The following is an 18,720-nucleotide window of genomic DNA, read 5'->3' as shown; positions in this document are numbered from 1 at the left end:
TTTATCAATATGTTAAAGTAGACAAAACAGTGCAATTAGTAAGACATGTATATTATTAATTTTAACAAAATATGTCAATAGTAAGTGGTAAACCATGTCATGAGACCAAGAATAATACCGCAAAATAAGGGAAACAGTTGCTAGCATATCAAATGTGGCTTGATTATCAGTGTGTGTCAGATTGGCAGTTGTGTCTGTGAATGATTTTTTTATTCTACAAAAATGCTTCTATCCTATAAACTACATTTCCATTTCAACATCTGAGACAGTCATATCGTTGTTTTCAGTAGTGAGCATCACTTACATATCATGCAATATTGCGTAATACATTATTAAAGAGTAAAAATCGCATTATTTCTTCTATGTCATACACGTTTAAAATGCTTTTCTGTACATCATTTGGCCATCGTTTTTATTGCACAGTGTGTTCCCAATCCTTGATTAGAACTAAGAAGTTTACATTAAACTCTGAAAAGGTTTTGAAAGGACACTCCGGCATTCCTCTAACTGTAAGACTACTCTGAGAAGGACACACTCACAGGCAAATGTTGGAGCTGAGGTTTTTCTAGTGCTTATGCCGTATTGGCCATAGATCCATGGGCCCAAATGATATCCTGCTTAGACTTTTTCCCCTACTTCCCTCCTTCCCCTGCTCCTTCCCCTGCCTCAGCTGCAGGATGACACAGGATCTGCAACGGTGAATCTATGCTTCTTGGGAATTCCTTTGCTTGTACCATGGGAATTCTGCCAGGTTGATTAAATCTTCTGTAGCTCAGTGGAACAGTACAAAATTGCCAATAATGGGCATGAAGCTACATCTATATTTGCTACGTATTTTCAATTTGGTAATTTTCCTTGATATAAATAGAACATGTGTTAATAGTACCTGTCACTCCTTTATAGCTTTCTGCATAACAAGAAAGATCCACAGGAATAATAGGTGCCCTTTTGCATATTCATATGTTAACCCTAAACATTAGACACAGAGTCAAAGAAAATCACACCGAACAGGAATGAAACTTCCAAATGTGAGATAGATCCTGATTGGCCCAGAAGAGTTGCATTATAAGAGGGACAGATCATAGATGGGGGACTTCATAAAAAGTGTAGCACTGAGATATACTAAATATAATACATTAGTTTTAACTCTATGTTTCCCCTCCTTATTTACTTTATACCTAAAACCAAATACTGATTTTATGTCAGCAAGTCAAAATGTCCAGCATCTCTGAGTGAGTTAGCAATCATACATTTACAATTGAAGTGTATCACTGAAAAAATGAACAATTAAATGTAAAAAGTGTCCGTGTTAGACTGACTCTGCTCCTGCCGTGTCAATGGGTGTCTTATTGTTAAATTCAATTAGAGCACTTCCTTCATTTCAGAGTGCTTTTGGAAATTCCACTAAAATTTTCAGTAGAATTCAAGAAGTTTTGCAAAATGTGTAGTGTATTTGTAATACTTGGTGATATAGTACAACACTGAACTGCTCAGCTAATGTACGACTGGAATTTTGTGTTTGCGCAAGTGACTTGAAGAACAGAATGAGCCCCTCTAAACCTGGTGGACTGCCCATGATTTATACTAATTTAAATATAATTATAATTGTAACAGATGTTTTGTTTTAAATTAAACTGGTCTCTGTGGTTGTCTACCTTTTATAATTAGAGCTTGTCTAACTCTGTGCATTGGACACCATCTGCAAAGATTTAGCGCTAACTGTATGCATTGTGCATCCAGTGCTTTTCAGCATAGGGTGAATTCAATATATTAAATCTTATTCTCGGGATGAATAATACCATCCTTTTGTTTTAAAACATGTCACTTTCTCTTAAGCTATCATGCTTTAATATTTAATCAGCACAGATAAATGCATTTCATTTGGCCTTAACTGTGTGTCACAATAAGGTAAGAGACAGGAAAGCTAATGAAATAAATTGCTTAAGTTATGCAGAAGATAATGCTTCAGAATTTAGAATATGAACTATATTTTTTCAGAGTGGATGTTGATTTAGCCTGTGGCTCTCTGAAAGACACAATTTGTGAAGGAGAGCTAATAGACGGCTTTAGTGCCTTGAAGAATTGGTGATTTTCTCTCAGTTATTTCCCTCAGTTGCCGTTTGTTTTGTTTATTACAGGATACTGTTCCGAAGACAATAGCGTGTAAGGGTTACATCTGGTGTGTGTTCAAAAACTAGTGGCGCAAAATGCCGAGGTGGGCTGGGGTGAACTGCGCTCTGAGAGCAGGCTTGAGATAACCAATTGCCTTTGCATGAGGGCCCCGGCATATAGAATCCCTCACAAAGGTGGGTTGTCGAGGCAGAAGAGGTGAAACAAGGGTGATCACAGGGACTGGAGATTATTATTCCCCCACCTTGTTTCTTCCCCCTTCGTTTTTCTTTTTTCAAGTCATTTAGTGACCTGAGGTGAAATGGCCAGGAATTGACAGCGCACAGGCTGCTGCTTACAGCAGAGTCGTTGCAGTTGCTCCCTGGACATGAAAGGAGGGGGAAAAAGATGAAAGAAACCCAATTGTTGTTCTCTAAACATAACATATGTAAAGATAATAGGTTTGCTTTGGTTGAAACCAACCCCTTTTTCCTGTAGAAATGATTTCCCCCCTGCTGCAGTTCAGGAAAAAGGAGAGATGATTTTTTGTCTCTCCCTCTCCCTCTCCTTACCCGCACAAAGAAAACGTGGGTTGATACCATTTTTATTGTTCTGCTGGGGTGGGTTTCAGACCTTGCATTAGCATATTGAATGTCTAATTGAATTCGGGGGCCGTGTTAATCATCTTGTTTTGTTTAGGGGCGGTTGGCAAAAGGTGCCAGCAAATGATCGCTTTGGCTTGGGGTTAGCGTGGTGCTGCCACCCCAAGAAAAAGAAATCGAGAAGGAGGAGGGAGCTAGGGAAAGGCGAGTTGACTGAGTGATGTCTGGAGGGCGAACTCGTGTGTCTCTTTGGTGATGTTGTGTGCTGCTGTACTGAAATCCACCCCTCTGCCGGAGCTAAGGCAAGAGTTGGAGGCATCTGATGCTGCCGTTTCCAGGGTGAAATTTCTAAGGCTGATCACTAAAAACAACAACCGAAAACCCAAAAATCCTCAGCAAAAAATAGCTGTCAGAACAGGGGATCCGGCATCTCCCGGTCCAACTGGCATAACCCAGACAGACGTTTGAGAACCATCTGCCTTTAAACTAGCCACATGCACGAGACCGGGGGGGGGGGAGGGGGTGGGGGGGGTGTAAAAAAAAAAAAAAGAAAAAGAAAAAAAAGAAAAAAGACACTACAACTAAGAAGCACCACATTTTTTACAAAAGGGCCAGAAAGAGAGCCGGTAGGAAAGGAAAAGAGAGGGGGGGGGGAAAAAAAAAAAAAAAAAAAAGAGCGAGAAAAAGCCTCCCCCTCTTCCCCCGATGAGTTTTTCGCAGTGCTCTGGTGAGGCTCGGAGGTGGCTGGCAGCGCAGGGGGCGGCTGCTGCCGCGGCTGGCGGGGCTCCGCGCAGCGCAGCGCAGCGCGCCGGGTTTTCAGCACCACCGCGCCGGACAGCTCCGCGGCGCTGCCCGCCCCGCTGCCCGCTCCGCGCTCGGCTGCCCGCTCCGCGCTCGGCTGCCCGCTCCGCTCCGCGCTCCGCTCCGCACGGCGGGGGCCGGTCTGTGTCCGTCCCCCCCCCGCCAACAAGTACCTCTCCGCTTGTCCGGGAACTACACTACACTCTCCTCGCGATTCAACTGCATTGTGTCCTCACGGAACTGGCCGTCAGGCGTAATTATCCCCGGTTTTTCCCTCCTCCCCCCCCCCCCCCCCCCACCCCTCTCTCTCTCCTTTGCAGGAACGACTCTTTGGGAACCTGGTCCACCCAGGGATGTAAAACTGTGCTTACCGATGCATCCCATACGAAATGCTTATGTGATCGTCTCTCTACCTTCGCCATTTTGGCTCAGCAACCTAGAGAAATAGTAAGTAACAAAGCGGGGGGGGGGGGGGGGATCCAGTTTTAATGCAAAAGGCAATAGCGGGGGGGCCGCGGGGGGGGGGGGGAGCTGATGGAGCTTTCCTCTCAGGTATATTTCAGACGTTGCGTTGAGGAATTGTTTAATATTGCAGGTAGGCAAATGTTAGCCTCCTGGTGTCCACAGTGTCTCAGAGAAACGAATTCCAGATTCTGTGATACAACTAAATCCTAGTGAAATTTGCATGTTCTCGAACTCTGAATTTTTCAGAGAAAGCCTTCTAATTGTGATGCAAATGTGTCGGAAACTTTTGTATTGAACAATTATCAACTTAACAAGCTTTTCAAAGGTTGCAAGGCTTTCCAGGGGAATGTGCAGGGCTTTATTATTGCTCTTGGTAGGAAAACCCTAGATACTGTAGTTAAACAGATTGCAGATCTGCATTGGACATTTTCAGCACAGATTTTCTGTGTAGTCTGTTGATATGATGTAAGAGAAATAATCAAGTTTTCATGAGAAAGGGGGGACATTGAGTGCATAAGCAGACACTCCCAGTATTACTGAATGTAAAAAGAGCTAAAAAGCAAATATTTGTGAAGTTATCCTGCTAAGGCATAATTTCATTTTCCTGGGTTTGGAAGCGTATGATCAGACTCTTTTTAATGGCAAAGTAGACCAGTTTGGAACAAAGTGGTTGAAATAAAATGTTACTTTCCGCCTGAGATCTGGCCTAAAAGTACATCGGTCTTATCTCCTATTTGGGTGACAAAAGATATCTTGATAAATGTAATTTACGATACAACCCTGAGGCTTTAAAAAGCATTTTGGTAAACCAGGCACAGTATCCTTTGAAACTTTTAGATCTAAATTTTTTCCATTTGTATTAGCAAATACCATGTCTGTTTCAGAACATGAGCACATATACATACAGAGGAAAAACCTCTACCTGATATCTGATGATAAGAGTTTCTTTTACGGGAGGGAAAGCTAGTTTGTTTTCAAGGTCATTTATTTATTTTCATTTTTTATTAATACACAGAGCACAAATGAAATAATTCTAAATTTGCAGCTTCTTTACAGAAGGCTTATGATATTGTTGCCATAGATATCTTGCCATTCCTTCTAGACAATCAGATGCCCAAGGAAATTAAGCATGTGAGAATAGTGGATTGAAGTAAAAGTTATTAAAAGTCAGAAAGTTTGGTAATTCTGCAACAAGCATGAATCAAATTCTGGGACAAATTACTGGATGGTCTTTAATATATCACAGCAAAACCAAGCTGTTTGTTTAATACACAATTCTAAATATTGCTGCTTCTCAAGAGGAATATGTCTTTTAATTAATTTTAACTGGGGAGTAGTTTAAACTTGTGCTACCGTCATAGCCTCCTGTTACATTGTAATATTACTACTTTCTTTATTTTTCAAAATATCGTGCAGGTATTGTAAGGCATTTTAAAGCTCAAAGGCCTCTGAGGAATGTATCAATAATTAAACAGATCTCGGAGTTATGTATGGATCAGTTTTGGAATTAAGTTGATTTCTGCTTCATAAGTAATTACTGAAGCTATCTGTGACAGCGTGGCTGCTTTTATCATTCTGCTTTTTGTTGCTTTTTTTCCTTTTGACTTGTTTTAATTGCTGGAGGATGGTTTTTCTTCATGGTTGTCTGTTGTAACCTACAGATCATGGAATCATCTGGTACACCCTCAGTGACCTTAATTGTAGGCAGTGGTCTTTCATGCTTGGCCTTGATCACCCTAGCAGTTGTCTATGCAGCGCTATGGAGGTATGTAATGGATTGACAAAGCCGGATGTGAATACATAGTTATATTTAGTTGAATTAAAATTTAAAGAGAGCATTAGATGCAACATTTATTATTTGGAAAAGAAAAAAAAACCCCGAAATGTAGTGCATGTTTTGACACCTACATTTGTTGATGTGATTGATTAGTTTTACTCTCCTGGCCTCCTGGTGATGGTATAGCCCAGTCTTCTCCTTCCCCTCTTCAGTGTGAATGGTATTGCTCTCTCAGTGGGTTATTCATAGTGCTAATTAACATTTTACAGGATTCCTCTATATGATATATTTCATGTGAGGCTTCTGGCCTATACCTTTGACTGCTTTTCCTCTATTTACATTTTAAAACAAAACTTCTATGTGACAAAAATGACACATCAAAGTGCCACATCAGGTATTGCAGATTTAGGGAGGTTCAGTCAAGTGGTTTTGAGTTTATCCACTTTGGTTATAAGTTTCAATGAAGACCATAAAATTAACTAGTCTCAAATAGTGTAGTGGTACATTCCAGTAATGGACTTTCTTTCCATCTGGAGTTTACTATATTGAAATATTATATTGACTTAAAAGTGCAATAGATATTTATGGAATAAATTAATTGGAGAAGTAATGAGAAGTAGCATGATGTCTTAGTGTAGAAGAAATAGAAAAGTAACAGGAAAAGTCATGCAACGTAATAAATATTATTAAAAAGTGAACATGGGTTCTCATTTAACTTTTTCCCATAATAAAAGAAAAACAGGCTCTTATGCAAGTAAGAAGAAACACAGGGAAAAATAATAAATTTGAGAGTAATGTACAATTAATAGAATTTTTCTTTTAGAAGCAGCTTGATAATTTTACACCCTTTTCTCTTTCACTCTTTTATGTAGCCACAGAGACTCACAGGATTAGACATATATATAATAAATATAGACTATCTAGTTACATAAGTTATAATAAAAAGAATATAAAAATTATCAGTTCTTGTCTGTGAAAGCTAAGAATTGACAGTATTTCAGGATATAATTCCCATCTGAAGAATTATAGTGTTATTTTTGCACTCCCTGATATATTTAGCACTTGGATGGAAATACTGTCATGCTCAGTGGAACTGGTCTTCTCCATTATTTAAATTAGATATAACGAAGAAATTTTTTACGAGGAGGGTGGTGAGGCACTGGCACAGGTTGCCCAGAGAAGCGGTAGCTGCCCCATCCCTGGCAGTGTTCAAGGCCAGGTTGGATGGGGCTTTGAGCAACCTGGTCTGGTGGAAGGTGTCCCTGCCCATGGCAGGGGGGTTGGAACTAGATGATCTTTAAAGGTCCCTTCCAACCCGAACCAGTCTATGATTCGATGATTATGGTAACTTCCAAGTGGAGAAAAAAAATGTATGTGATGTGTTATGGACCTAGTGTGGGTTCTGCATCCAGCTGAAGAAAAGATAATTCATATAGATCTCGGTGTTCTATCAGTGAGATATTTTGAAAGTATTATGACAACTGAGTGGCCTGTCATTTGAATCATTAAAATTTGCCTTCAACATGTTTCTCAAGAGCACAAAGAAACCAACTATAGGGAGAAGACAGACACTGAAACTTATATGTATATATGTTTGTTATTATAAATCTAGGGGTAGGGAGAAATTTGATATTTTGCCCTTATGTCTGTATTTATATTTTGGAACACCCACCTTCCCTTTGAATGGCAGGGCCTGTTTAGAAGTGATATGAGGTAGAGGTATTCTGGTCCGAAGAAGGCCTGTGTGAACATTGTTTTATGGTTGATAGATTTGACCCCCCCAACTGAAAATTCAAACTGAAAAAAAATTCAATGATGTCAGTCAAATATTTACCCTTCCCTTCCCTTCCCTTCCCTTCCCTTCCCGAATAGTGGGCTGGCAGAAAAACCTTCCTGGCTTAAGTCAATGCTATGAGCTCCCGCTTGCGCTGTATTTACTCAACCACCAATATCCTTTATAGTCTATAGATACTCAGTGTTGGGAACTGGCCCAGGTGAATCAATAGTTAACAAATTAGAAAGTAGCAGCATACTGACTGTGTAGACAAAGGCACTAGACTTTCTGTATTTGTTTGCAAACATGTAGAACTAGCCTTAACAACTTTGTTATATTTTAAGGAACAATGTGGTCTGTGGTATCAGGGTTGTTCTGTCTTCTCAACTAAAAGCTGTAATGCTGTATTAATTAGTTGATAACTGAGCAAAAAGGACTCCAATTCATTTCATGTCCAAAGCTCAGCATTTCTCAGGGTTCTGCACCCTTTGTTGTGACCTCCTCGGAGTGTGAGCTATGGGTGTACAGCTTGGGAGGAGACAGCAATACTAACTAAGCTCCAGTGAGAAGCATATAGTATAGGTATGGCGTGGTCTTCGGAGGAACTGAGCACCCTTAACTTTCATTTACTTTAGTAGTCAACATTTACTTTGTTAGCAGCTCTGAAAATCAGGTCAATAAGGTACCTCACTTGAAACCATAATCATTCTCTTTCTGTCCTGTAGCATATAAAAGGTTGTATATAGAAAAATGAGGACAATTGCATCTTGTGAGGAAAGAGGTGATAAGAATATTTGACTTCTTCATCCTAAACATACTTGTAAAATGAATATAAGTTTGCAAGAGAGGCTGTGTGATGCTCTGCTGTAATTTAATCTTTCTGTACGAACTTAGCTATTTTTTGGCATTAGGTCTTATGAAGATGAAGGCATTACAGTATTATTGTTTCTTCATACAAGTTATTTTGTAAATGTGGTGGGACTTCAAGATTCATGTTATCGTTATCCCGATAACATGTTTCAAAACGCAGTGCCATAGTATCATCGACCAATCTGCATCTTATTTATGCATCGTGGCCCAGATCTCCTGATTATGTAAATCACCATATTTTTGCTGAAGTTAGTCATTGTGAGTGGTCTATGCCAGCTGTGGATATTCCCAGGGAGGAACAGAGAGCATAAGAAGTTCCTGACACGAATGCATGCAAGCCCGTTGTCATCAGTATGGTGCTGTGCTAGAACAGTGTTGCCAGCAGTTTTTAAAAGAAGCATTGATAGATTATTTTTAAAATATAGCTAGATACTAAGAGGGAATTGCAGAATATCTATCAAAATATCATAGTTCCTGTGTTTGTAATGTGATAGCTCCCTGAGCACTTGAAAGAGAGCCCTTACTTTTCAGAGTATCTCCAATATTCAGTGTAAGAATTGCATCAAAGCTTTGTATGACTTACTAGTTGTTTTCCTTTTAGAAAAGTTGTGCCCTCTCTTTGTTTATTTGAACAGGTACATCAGATCTGAGAGGTCAATAATTCTAATCAATTTCTGCCTGTCTATTATCTCATCAAATATCCTTATCCTGGTTGGACAAACTCAGACGCATAACAAGGTATGATGATGGATTGTATTAAATTTGCACTTAAATATCGATATCTTTGTTTTATTTATGTTTAGGTCAAAATAATTACATCCATTTAGTCCTATACTCATAGGACTTGGCATTTTTGGTAAAGTATTAACAGACAAGGGAAAATATTTACCGTCTTTCTTAGTCTTTTTTTCCCCTCTAAGAATCCCTTTTGGTATTGTTCCCTCTGGATAAGCTGTGTTCTCTGTGGTAGACTTGTATGTTTTATAACTAAATTTCAAAGCAAAAAAAGTTCAAAGACTCAACATCAAAAGCACAAATTCTGGTTCATTATAATAGTTGTAATAGGATTGTGCTACAGTGTTTTTGTCTTTTTATTAACACACTGGTACTCAAAAGGCAAGTAGAAATTGCTTAGAAGTTAGAGTACTACTCTTGAAAATGTGCAGAAACAGACATCATAAGAAGCTATAGAACTGTTAAATCTCTGACTGATGTAGCTATAAGAAAGTAATAACCCTGCATACCTTACTTAGTGATATATTGCTGATTTATTACTAATCCATTCTCGGTCTCTTTCGGAACGTCGTTGTCATTTGTCCCTCTCCTGTAGAGCCGGGCTGTGTCAGTGTTTTGAGGCATCACCCAGCGCCTAGTGATACTAGGCAAAATTCAGAAGAGACAATAAGTGGTTGCTTAAAATTAACTATAGCTACGTGCTAGCTTGGAATAGAAAATAGGATGTAATTGGTGAATAGGGCAGTATGTCAGAGAACACTGTTAAGTTTTGGACTGAGCAAGTATCTGTAAAGTAATTCTTTATCCCACTGTGTTAAACTACTTAATGCACTGCTCATCTTAATTTTTCCAATATCTAATGAAATACATTCATCATCTGCTATAGGATAACTGGTGTTTCTATAACACACCTATAATTAATCATGTATTCTTTCCAAATGAGTGCTTAGAAATTTAGCTGCCGAAGTCTCATAAATTCAACACGAGTCACATAGCTGTTCTCTGTAAAACATACCCAAAACATAGTCATTTCCAACACATGATTTATCAAAATTATTAAAATTAAGATATTAATATGTTTTAAAGTTTTGACAGTAGGTAGAGGCACAAACAAACAAAATATGGATTTGCAGAACAAACCCATGTGACTCACAGATTTTATTCAGGGGAAAAAAAGTCAGAAATGCGCAAGCAACTTCAGAGTGCCAGAGTACAGAAGAAGGATTAAGCCTCTCTAGCATTTCAGCACTAACATGCATAGTCCTATATACTATTTTATTAAGTATTTCAATAAGAAATACGGTGCAGTAGCTGAAAGTTCATGTGTATATTGCCACTGTGGAATCAGGGTTTGAGGGCATCCGAACGACTGTGTGTGATAACATGCTCCCTAGTTATGCCGGCAGCCTTTCTCTGATGCTTGACTCGGGGAACTCTGAACTAAAACACACCCTTAATCCAGTTCCTTTCTTTTAATCTTAATCTCCTTGAGCTCCCTCATTTCTGCTTCCTGAAGTCCTGAAAGTACGGAGATACTGTATTGACTTATTTCTGAGAACAGCAGATCCTCAAAATGGAGATGTTCAGAGGAAATAATTGACAGAAAAAACAACACATCACAAAGTTTACATTTTGAATATATGGCCTGAAAAATGGCTCTAAAATACCACTTTTTACTACACTTGTCTTCTCTTTGAGTCCACATCTTGCTTTTGATGCATGTACCACCCGGGAGCTTCTAGCCAGGGAGTACCTCTAATGGATCAAAGGCAGAATACATTTTTTATACCCAGGAAGATATTCCTTGTTACAGACCAAAAATCTTTTTATCACTATGTCCACTGATACGTGAATAGATTGTAGCTCCAAGAGGCCAGCCTGTGAATGCACCATCAAGAAAATGACCAGCTAAAGCCACTGGTTAGCAAAAGCTTATTCAAATTAAAGCAATCAGATCCGGGTATGACTTCAGTGTGCTTGTAAGTAGGGATGTGTTTTGGCATCACGTGTTTGAATTCAAGCTCTGAATTTTTTATTTTCGAAGGTCATATATGACCAGAAGAAGCCAGTCTTTGATATGTAGTCCATAGATCTAGATTACAATACTGACATCTGTAGGAAAAATTATGCTTTCATTTTGCTGATCTGGAAAATTCAATCTGTAAATGGGAACTTTAGAAAGAAAATCAGGTCCTTACCTATGGTTTCAGATGAAAACCCTTTTAGAATTGTTTCTGAGATTTTATTATTTACTAGAAATCAAAACATTTGGGGTTTTAGTGTTTGTTTGAAAATTTTGGGAGAAGTCTTGGGAATATTTTGTCAAGACAATGTAATATTCAAGCCAGCAGAAATCGTTTCTGAAAAAAGGCTGAGGTGGTGTTTTATGGCAAGAAAATGCGCTCAGTTTTTTTAATGTATCAGAGAAAATTTCAGAAACATGATATGCCAAGTTTGAGAGTTTATTTACTCTGTTCCATTCTCATTCTTATGTTCCTACTGTTCTCATATTATTGGGGCACCTAGTGAACATCCATGTGATGCTGCTGATATTCACAAAGTTGAAGAATGCCCCTTTTTTCCATGCTTTAGTTTGGCTTTGCTTCTGAGTTCAAATTGTACCCAGCTCTTTATTTGTGTATATTCCCTTGAAGAATAAGTGCCTGTAAAGGTTGTCAAAGCTGAATTCCAGTTTAAAGTTGAACAGTGTGTAAATTAAGCGTACCAAAGATGTATTAATAACAAACAGCATATTGTCAGTCTGTTTGCAGTTTGTGGCTTTCTCTATCTGCATTAAACACTGCACCAACTACTTTTATTCATTTCAATGGTCTTCCATCTCCAGGAAATTTCCGTGGTTCATTTCAGTACACCCATTCACGTCTGTGACACAAAGAAAAAAAAATATTGAGTCTCTTGGTCTGGATAAGTGCATGTTTTCTGTAATTTTCTTTCTGATTTACATAAATCATAGATACTTAGCGTGTTAGGTTTAGCTCTACTCTTTGAAGGCTGAGTATTTCCTCAATGTTTTTCCAAAAGCTTCTTTTAGTGAAGAGTAAGTGAATTTGAATATTGCACTCTGGTTCAACTAAGTTCTGCCTTTTTTTCTGTAAAAAAAGATCATGGTATTTCCCACAGGCAGAAATGGACAAAATATTTATAGAGGACATGTAGAAGTAGTTTAAATTCTTGCAAGCTACCGTAGCTTTTCCATTTCTAGTATTCTCTGTTTAAAAGTGATTTTTTTTCTCCAGTTTCAGTAACTCGAGGATACCAACATTAGACTAGAGGTCTAGGTCATGAGGCTTTTTAGCTTGTTTTAGAATAGTTCATGATGGGAGGCATGGAGGGGAGTATGGCTTCTCTTGGAAGATTTGGATTGGGATAGCAAAAAGGCCTTTTGTCAACAGAAAAGCCTTGCTCCTTTATTCCTTCTTAGCCAAACGTGTTGTGCATTTTATTGAAGGACACAGCTGAGAAATGTTCTGCTTTTTTCAGTATGTTTCCCCAAACCTTTCAAAATGCGGAACTTTATTCAAAGACTTTGTAATGTTTCAGACTGTGTAAGAGATTTCTGTTTTGTCAGATCCTGTTTTGAAATACAGGTCACTGAAGGCTGAATTTACAAGAATATTATGAAATTAATTATGTATCTTGTTTAAATATACTCGGTGTTATGCTAGGCATGAGAAGCATATTAATTTACATTGGTATCTCTTTCTGTCTCTTATTTTCTTTTCAGTGTTAAATGTTAGCCACATAATCATATTTAAATTTGGGGATATGCAACTGATATCCTGGAGATAGCCCTTTAACAGCTGAACTTAGTTGTAACATTGAAATTGTCTCCTGAATTAAGGAAGGGTAACACTATTCATGTATAACCTAACTGCTGAAATATCTGTTATTTCACAAATACCGTGAGATCTCCCTAACATCTACAAAAGCATTACGTATTTACTTTGAGGAGACTGACAGTTTTCTTTGAGGAAATATCTATCAGTGATTTGTAGGTTTCACTGTAACGCAACTCTTGCTATATTATGTTTCCTAATGTTCTTCTTGCCATCAAGAAAAATGGTTGTATTTCTTCTATATGTGGACCTTTAATGCTTAAGCTATAAATCTTTACTATGCTTCTGATCCCATTTAATGAATAGATTCTCTACCCCCGATAAGTTATTGATTAATATTATGTGGTTTTTTTCATAAATTCTCTTTCCTTTTGAATACATTCAGAAAATACCTTGCTTTTTTCACAGTTTGTCTAAATAAAAGCATATTAGCTGTTTGATGTAAACAATTCTTGTTTACCTATTTTTCCTGTGACAAAACCAAAGATGAATACAATTTAAAATAAACCATAGAATTTATTATACATATGGGCAAAAGTTAATTATTTTCTATATTATCTCTTTCCGAGTGTACTTAAGAGTTCATTGCTGAAGTTTGGGTCACTTGTGAGAAACAGGCATATTTTTAGAAATGTTGTAAGCCTCTGTACATTTTGTTAACTATAGTCAGGTTTATATGTGCCTACCAAGGGAAGAACAGGGAAGATGTTAAGGCACAAGGCAAGATTTAGCAACCCTGATATTCTGTGTTATCCCTGTTCAATTGCAATATTCAGTTTATTATGCTTAGTATTACATTTTGAAATTTGTCTCTTGCACCATACCTGAAAGATTATGAAAAAGGCATGTCCTGACCACCTAAAGCACATAACATAAACAATCAGTAGTTTTGGTAAATGCATTGTAAACAAGCAAAAACCCCATAAAATTTTGTAGATAATAAGATTAGAATGTTCACTAAATTGGCCAGCTGGACAAAATAACCCCACTTTAGCCTTATTTTTTTTTTTTTTAAATAGAGGTTCTAGGCTGAAAGAAGCAAATAGAAGCAGAAAGGAGTTGAGAAGCCACAGCATCCCATTCCCACAGCACTCTGAAGCAGCTGACTGTGTAACTAGAGCTCCCTCAGGTTTTGAGAAACGGTGGGTGGCGGGATCCCCTGAGAACCCTGCAAACGTTCAGGTGGTAATAATGCTGCCTCGAACCATGTGGCTCTTGCCCCGTATCTGCCACTGCCTTACAGATGCAGGCATCGTGGCAATATATCTCCTAGGAAACAGCGGGGGAGACCTAAGAGCAGATGGAATGAACGGAGAAATGATGCTAACACAGCATTAAGGTTGTGTTAGAAAATCAGTGAGGAAGTAGGGAATGTCAGGCTGTAGCACTCCGTATTTCAGGGCTTGCCCGGAGAACTGCCGGGGAATACCCCCCATTCAAGCAGCTGAAGCCCGGGAAAATATGTCCTTCCATTTTTGCCAGTACCCAACTTCCAAATTAACACCTACTCTGCTGATTGTCATCTCTTTCTTTGTGTAACACCTTTTTGAACAGCTGAGCCACAGAGTGTCTAGTATGGGTCAGCCATCACAGAAACACACCACTAAATAATAGGTCAGCAGTCAGAGGGTACCGCGCCACGCACACCTGCCTGCTGTGTATTCGGGATCTCGGAAACAATTAACGGGAGAGGAGCCCACTTAACTAACTATTACAGGAGTAAGTCTGTTTAAGCAACACTCTTTTACCATGCCAAATTCTGACAAAACCTGTTAACATCAGCTGAATTAACTACCTGCTTTTAGATTCTCAGGAGAACCTCCTGGAGCAGATCTTTCTTACCCAAGATCAGTAAACATTGTCATTCATGCTACTGTTACCTGCCTCAGAGGAGAAGGTAACATTTGTCTCAAAAGTGCCTGCCATTCTGTTTCTCAAAATACATCAACTTTATCATTCAGTTTGCTATTTCTAAACAAAACAGACATTTTGATTGTAAGTGGGTTACAGGGAAGAAATTGGGTAGGTATTAGCAGCATGTGTTCTCTGCCTCCAATCCCCAGAACCTTTTTAAGAGCTCTGTGAACTATTTTAGAATCACAGAATTGTTCAGGTTGGAAGATCATCTGGTCCAACTTCATTCTCAAGGCAGGGTCAGCTGTAAGGTCAGAACGGGTTGCTCAGGGCTTTATATAGTCAAGTCTTGAAAACCTCCAGGTGTGGAAACCGCACAACTCCCTTGGGAAACTTGATCCACTGCTTGACTGTCCTCACGGTTAAAAAGTTTTTCCATATATCTGGTGTGACCTCCTCTTGTTTCAATGTGTGCCCATCGTCCCTTGTCATCCCACCACACATCACTGTGTGAAGAGCCTGGCTTCATCTTCTCAATGACCTCTCTATAGGCACTGACAGGCTGCTGTTAGATGCCCCTGAAGCCATGTCCTCTCCAGGCTGAGCAAGCCCACTTTCCTTAGCCTCTCACAAGGCAAGTGTTCTAGCTCCCAAGCTTCTTGGTGGCCTCTGCGAAACTCACTCCAGTTTATCAAGTCTTCCTTGTAGCGGGCAACCCAATTGTATTGGACACAGTATTCTAGATACGGTCTAATAAGTGCCGAGCAGAGGAGCACAATCCATTGCTCAACCTACTGGCTGTGCTTCTCTGGACGCAGCCCCAGATGCTGTCAACTGTCTCTGCTGCCAGGGGACACTGCTGACTCATATGCAGCTCATTTGCGCATCCCTCCAACCTGTCTAGGTCTCTCTGGACGGCAGCCATGCCCTTCAGCATATAGACTGGTCCTCCCAGTTTGGTGTTATCTACAAACCGTATGAAGACCAACTCCACTGCCTACTCCAGGTCACTGACATTAAACATAGGTCCCTGGATAGACCCCTGCAGTACTCTGCTTGTTAGCTGCCTCCAGGTAAATTGCCACCCATTAGTCATTACACTCTAACCCAACCATCCAACTAGTTTTTTATCCATCTAGTTGTCCACTCATCCAACTGTGACCTCCTAGCTTGCTTACAAGAATATTGTGAGAGACTTTGATGGAGCTCATTTTAACGAGATTTATTTTGAAAAGCAAAAGAGATGTTGATTTGGAAATCCAAAGTTACCAAGGTTTACCCATGAAAGGCTTAGACTGCGTCTGACCCACGACTCGCACTGGTGCCAACTCTAGTGTCTCTCAGCTGGTGAGGGTCTTCTCCCACCCACCCAAGCACACACTGCACGCATCTGCTGAGGAGTGTTGCACAGGTGTAGTCTACTCCCTCCTCCCTGGTTGCGGTGCCGAGCTTCATGCTGGCATGTGTGCCTCTGATGTCCTGTCTCAGCCCAAGAAAAGCATGGGTCAGACTTTCCTGAGGTAACCCTCTGCTGTCCTACTCTTCCCAAAGTGGTGGGTTTTTTCCTCCTTGCTCTTCAGGACTGGTTTAGAGTAGTTCTTTCTCTTCTAGATTTCACCCCCACAGCCCTGAGGAAAATAGCTCATTCTCTCACAAACACCTGTTTGAATCATTTCAGACAATCTGTTGATGACTCAAGCAGCTATTTTGGGCTTCACACCTTTTTTCTACTTCTCTTTTGCTTATTTGTTGAATTTCAGTGGAAATAGAAAAGCAGTCAATGGGAAGCAGATCAACCTACAGACAGTTAAATGTTCATGTCTTTCATTTACATAATCTTAGTTTTAAGAAAGAGGAAACCATAAACACTTCTAAGTGACAATAGTAAAAAGAATTTTTAAATGAAGATACCATAGGAATAGACTTCACAAGACTAAATGGTTTAAGTAATAATGATAACAACAGCAACACCAAAAATCAGCACTCACCTACATGGTTATTTTCATTCTAGTATGAAGGTTGAATTTCCCACATGGATTTTCCTATGTGGATTACCATTTCTAAGAATGTAGGCATAGAATCCATTTGTCATGTAAACCAAAACAGATACAGAAACACAGTAGGATATTTTTGATATAGATACCTGGTAAAATAATACATTAAAAAATACAACTCTGAGATAAATGCAGTGTAAATCTTATGCCCTACTACAATAATTATTACATCATTACTCTTTCTGTATAACAAAATGAACCGTGTTAGAAAACACAATCTCTTTTTAAAGACTATCATTTAAGGAACAATAGTGTAAATTTGGTGCAAAAGATTATCTACCTATTGTACTGGATTTTATTTATACTTCCCTACAACTCCCTGTTGTGTCTGCGTATTTTCAGGAACATATGGTATGGTTTAACCTTGGCATGCACTGTGAAGTTCATTTGTACAGTTTTACTTTTTTTTCCTTGTATTCTCCTAGGTCAGAGTTTTTAGGCCCCCTATATCTTGCAGTCAAGTCAATGAGAGCGTTTTATAAGAGAATAACTATTGGATTGGTCTGATTATCAGATTAGTCTGGTCAGAAGTTGCAAAATGGGTATTCTTTCCTTGACACTACGTACTTCACTCTGTAAAAGCTATGGGGCTCAGTCCTGTGGTCCTTATACCTGAAAGTTTTCTCTAGCTCTATGTTTACTTTTACTTTAAAGTTTTAGAAATAACGTCACATAGAAGTTGGGAGAATCAGGCTCAGAGGTGTTTTAAGAGTCAGCATGAAAATGAGTTGTGGGGTTTGTGTTTGTTACTTATGGCTGAAGCATACTCAGTTCTGAAAACAAAGCTTGCTAGGGAATCAGTTCATTTTTTATGCTGGAGTCCCTCTTGCTTTTGCAGCAACTAAAAAAAAAAAAAAGTGGATCATGTTTTGTTAGATTCAGTCAAACTAGTCCAAGATGCTGTTTGAACAGCAGCCAAAACCAACCACTCCAGAAGTGCAAGAGGCCCTGGCCTGGGCAATTGTGAGTTAACCTGCCCTGTACCTTCTTAGTTTGTTTAATTTGTGATTGATTTTAAGTCATGGCCAAAATAAACTTCCCATAAAAAGATAATTGGTCTCAGGTGCTAAGATTAAGGTCTGGGTTCCAGTGCCTATGTCTGAACCTGTTTATTCATTTTATATTTGTCTGCCTTTGGAGGAAAAAGAAATAACGTGTGACAAGAGTGGATCTCAAGTTTGTTTGTTTCTTTCCTTCTTCCTTCCTTCCTTCCTTCCTTCCTTCCTTCCTTCCTTTTTCTTTTTCTTTCTTTCTTTCTTTCTTTCTTTCTTTCCCTGTGAATCTTGTTTGCTTGGCTACAAGTAGCCAGGTTTCAACAGGAAAAGCATAGAGTTTCTTTCCCATTTCCACTTCCTAGCTCTTCTACAAGGTGATGGTAAATGAAATTTCATGGGATGTGGGACAAGCAGGATGTGAATCTCTGTTCTAGACCGAGACCAACAATCAGAAGGAAAGCCAAGGATGATCACACAAATTCCAACCTTTCCTGCTTTTTCTTTCTGAGAAAGAAACTGTGGTCTCTGTGTGCTGAACTCATTGAAGTCAGCATTCACTAAGTGTGGTCTGAGCATATTTATTGCATTGTGAGAAAACCCAATTTTGTTAGATGCTCTGGATCACAGCAGGACTTCATCATGAGACGGGTGCTCAGTTTGTCAAATCAAGGGACTCCTAGGTATTGTTAAGGACCCAAAGTTATGCATCCAGAGATCCTCTTAGAGCTAGTGTAAAATGCATGTAGTGCCTCTGATTTTAGATTGCTGCTGAAACATGACCTTTTTATATTTGTTTTCATGGGCATACATGCTTATTATGTTGAGTC

General features: G+C 39.1%; 1 protein-coding gene across 7 annotated transcripts in view; it reads left to right on the top strand.

The window, feature by feature from the left end:
* Positions 1-18,720, top strand: part of ADGRB3 (adhesion G protein-coupled receptor B3) — a 464,705-nt gene that overhangs the window by 359,097 nt on the left and 86,888 nt on the right. For all 7 annotated transcript variants that reach the window (XM_030039030.2, XM_030039041.2, XM_030039021.2 and 4 more), the window contains 3 exons: positions 3,833-3,959; positions 5,639-5,742; positions 9,034-9,136. In XM_030039030.2, the coding sequence (XP_029894890.1) occupies positions 3,833-3,959; positions 5,639-5,742; positions 9,034-9,136 (334 nt within the window). The remainder of the gene's footprint in view (positions 1-3,832; positions 3,960-5,638; positions 5,743-9,033; positions 9,137-18,720) is intronic.

The sequence above is a fragment of the Aquila chrysaetos genome, chromosome 2 (assembly GCF_900496995.4).
Source record: "Aquila chrysaetos chrysaetos chromosome 2, bAquChr1.4, whole genome shotgun sequence".
NCBI classification, from domain to species: Eukaryota; Metazoa; Chordata; class Aves; order Accipitriformes; family Accipitridae; genus Aquila; species Aquila chrysaetos.
This window is presented reverse-complemented; position numbering and strand designations above follow the sequence as displayed.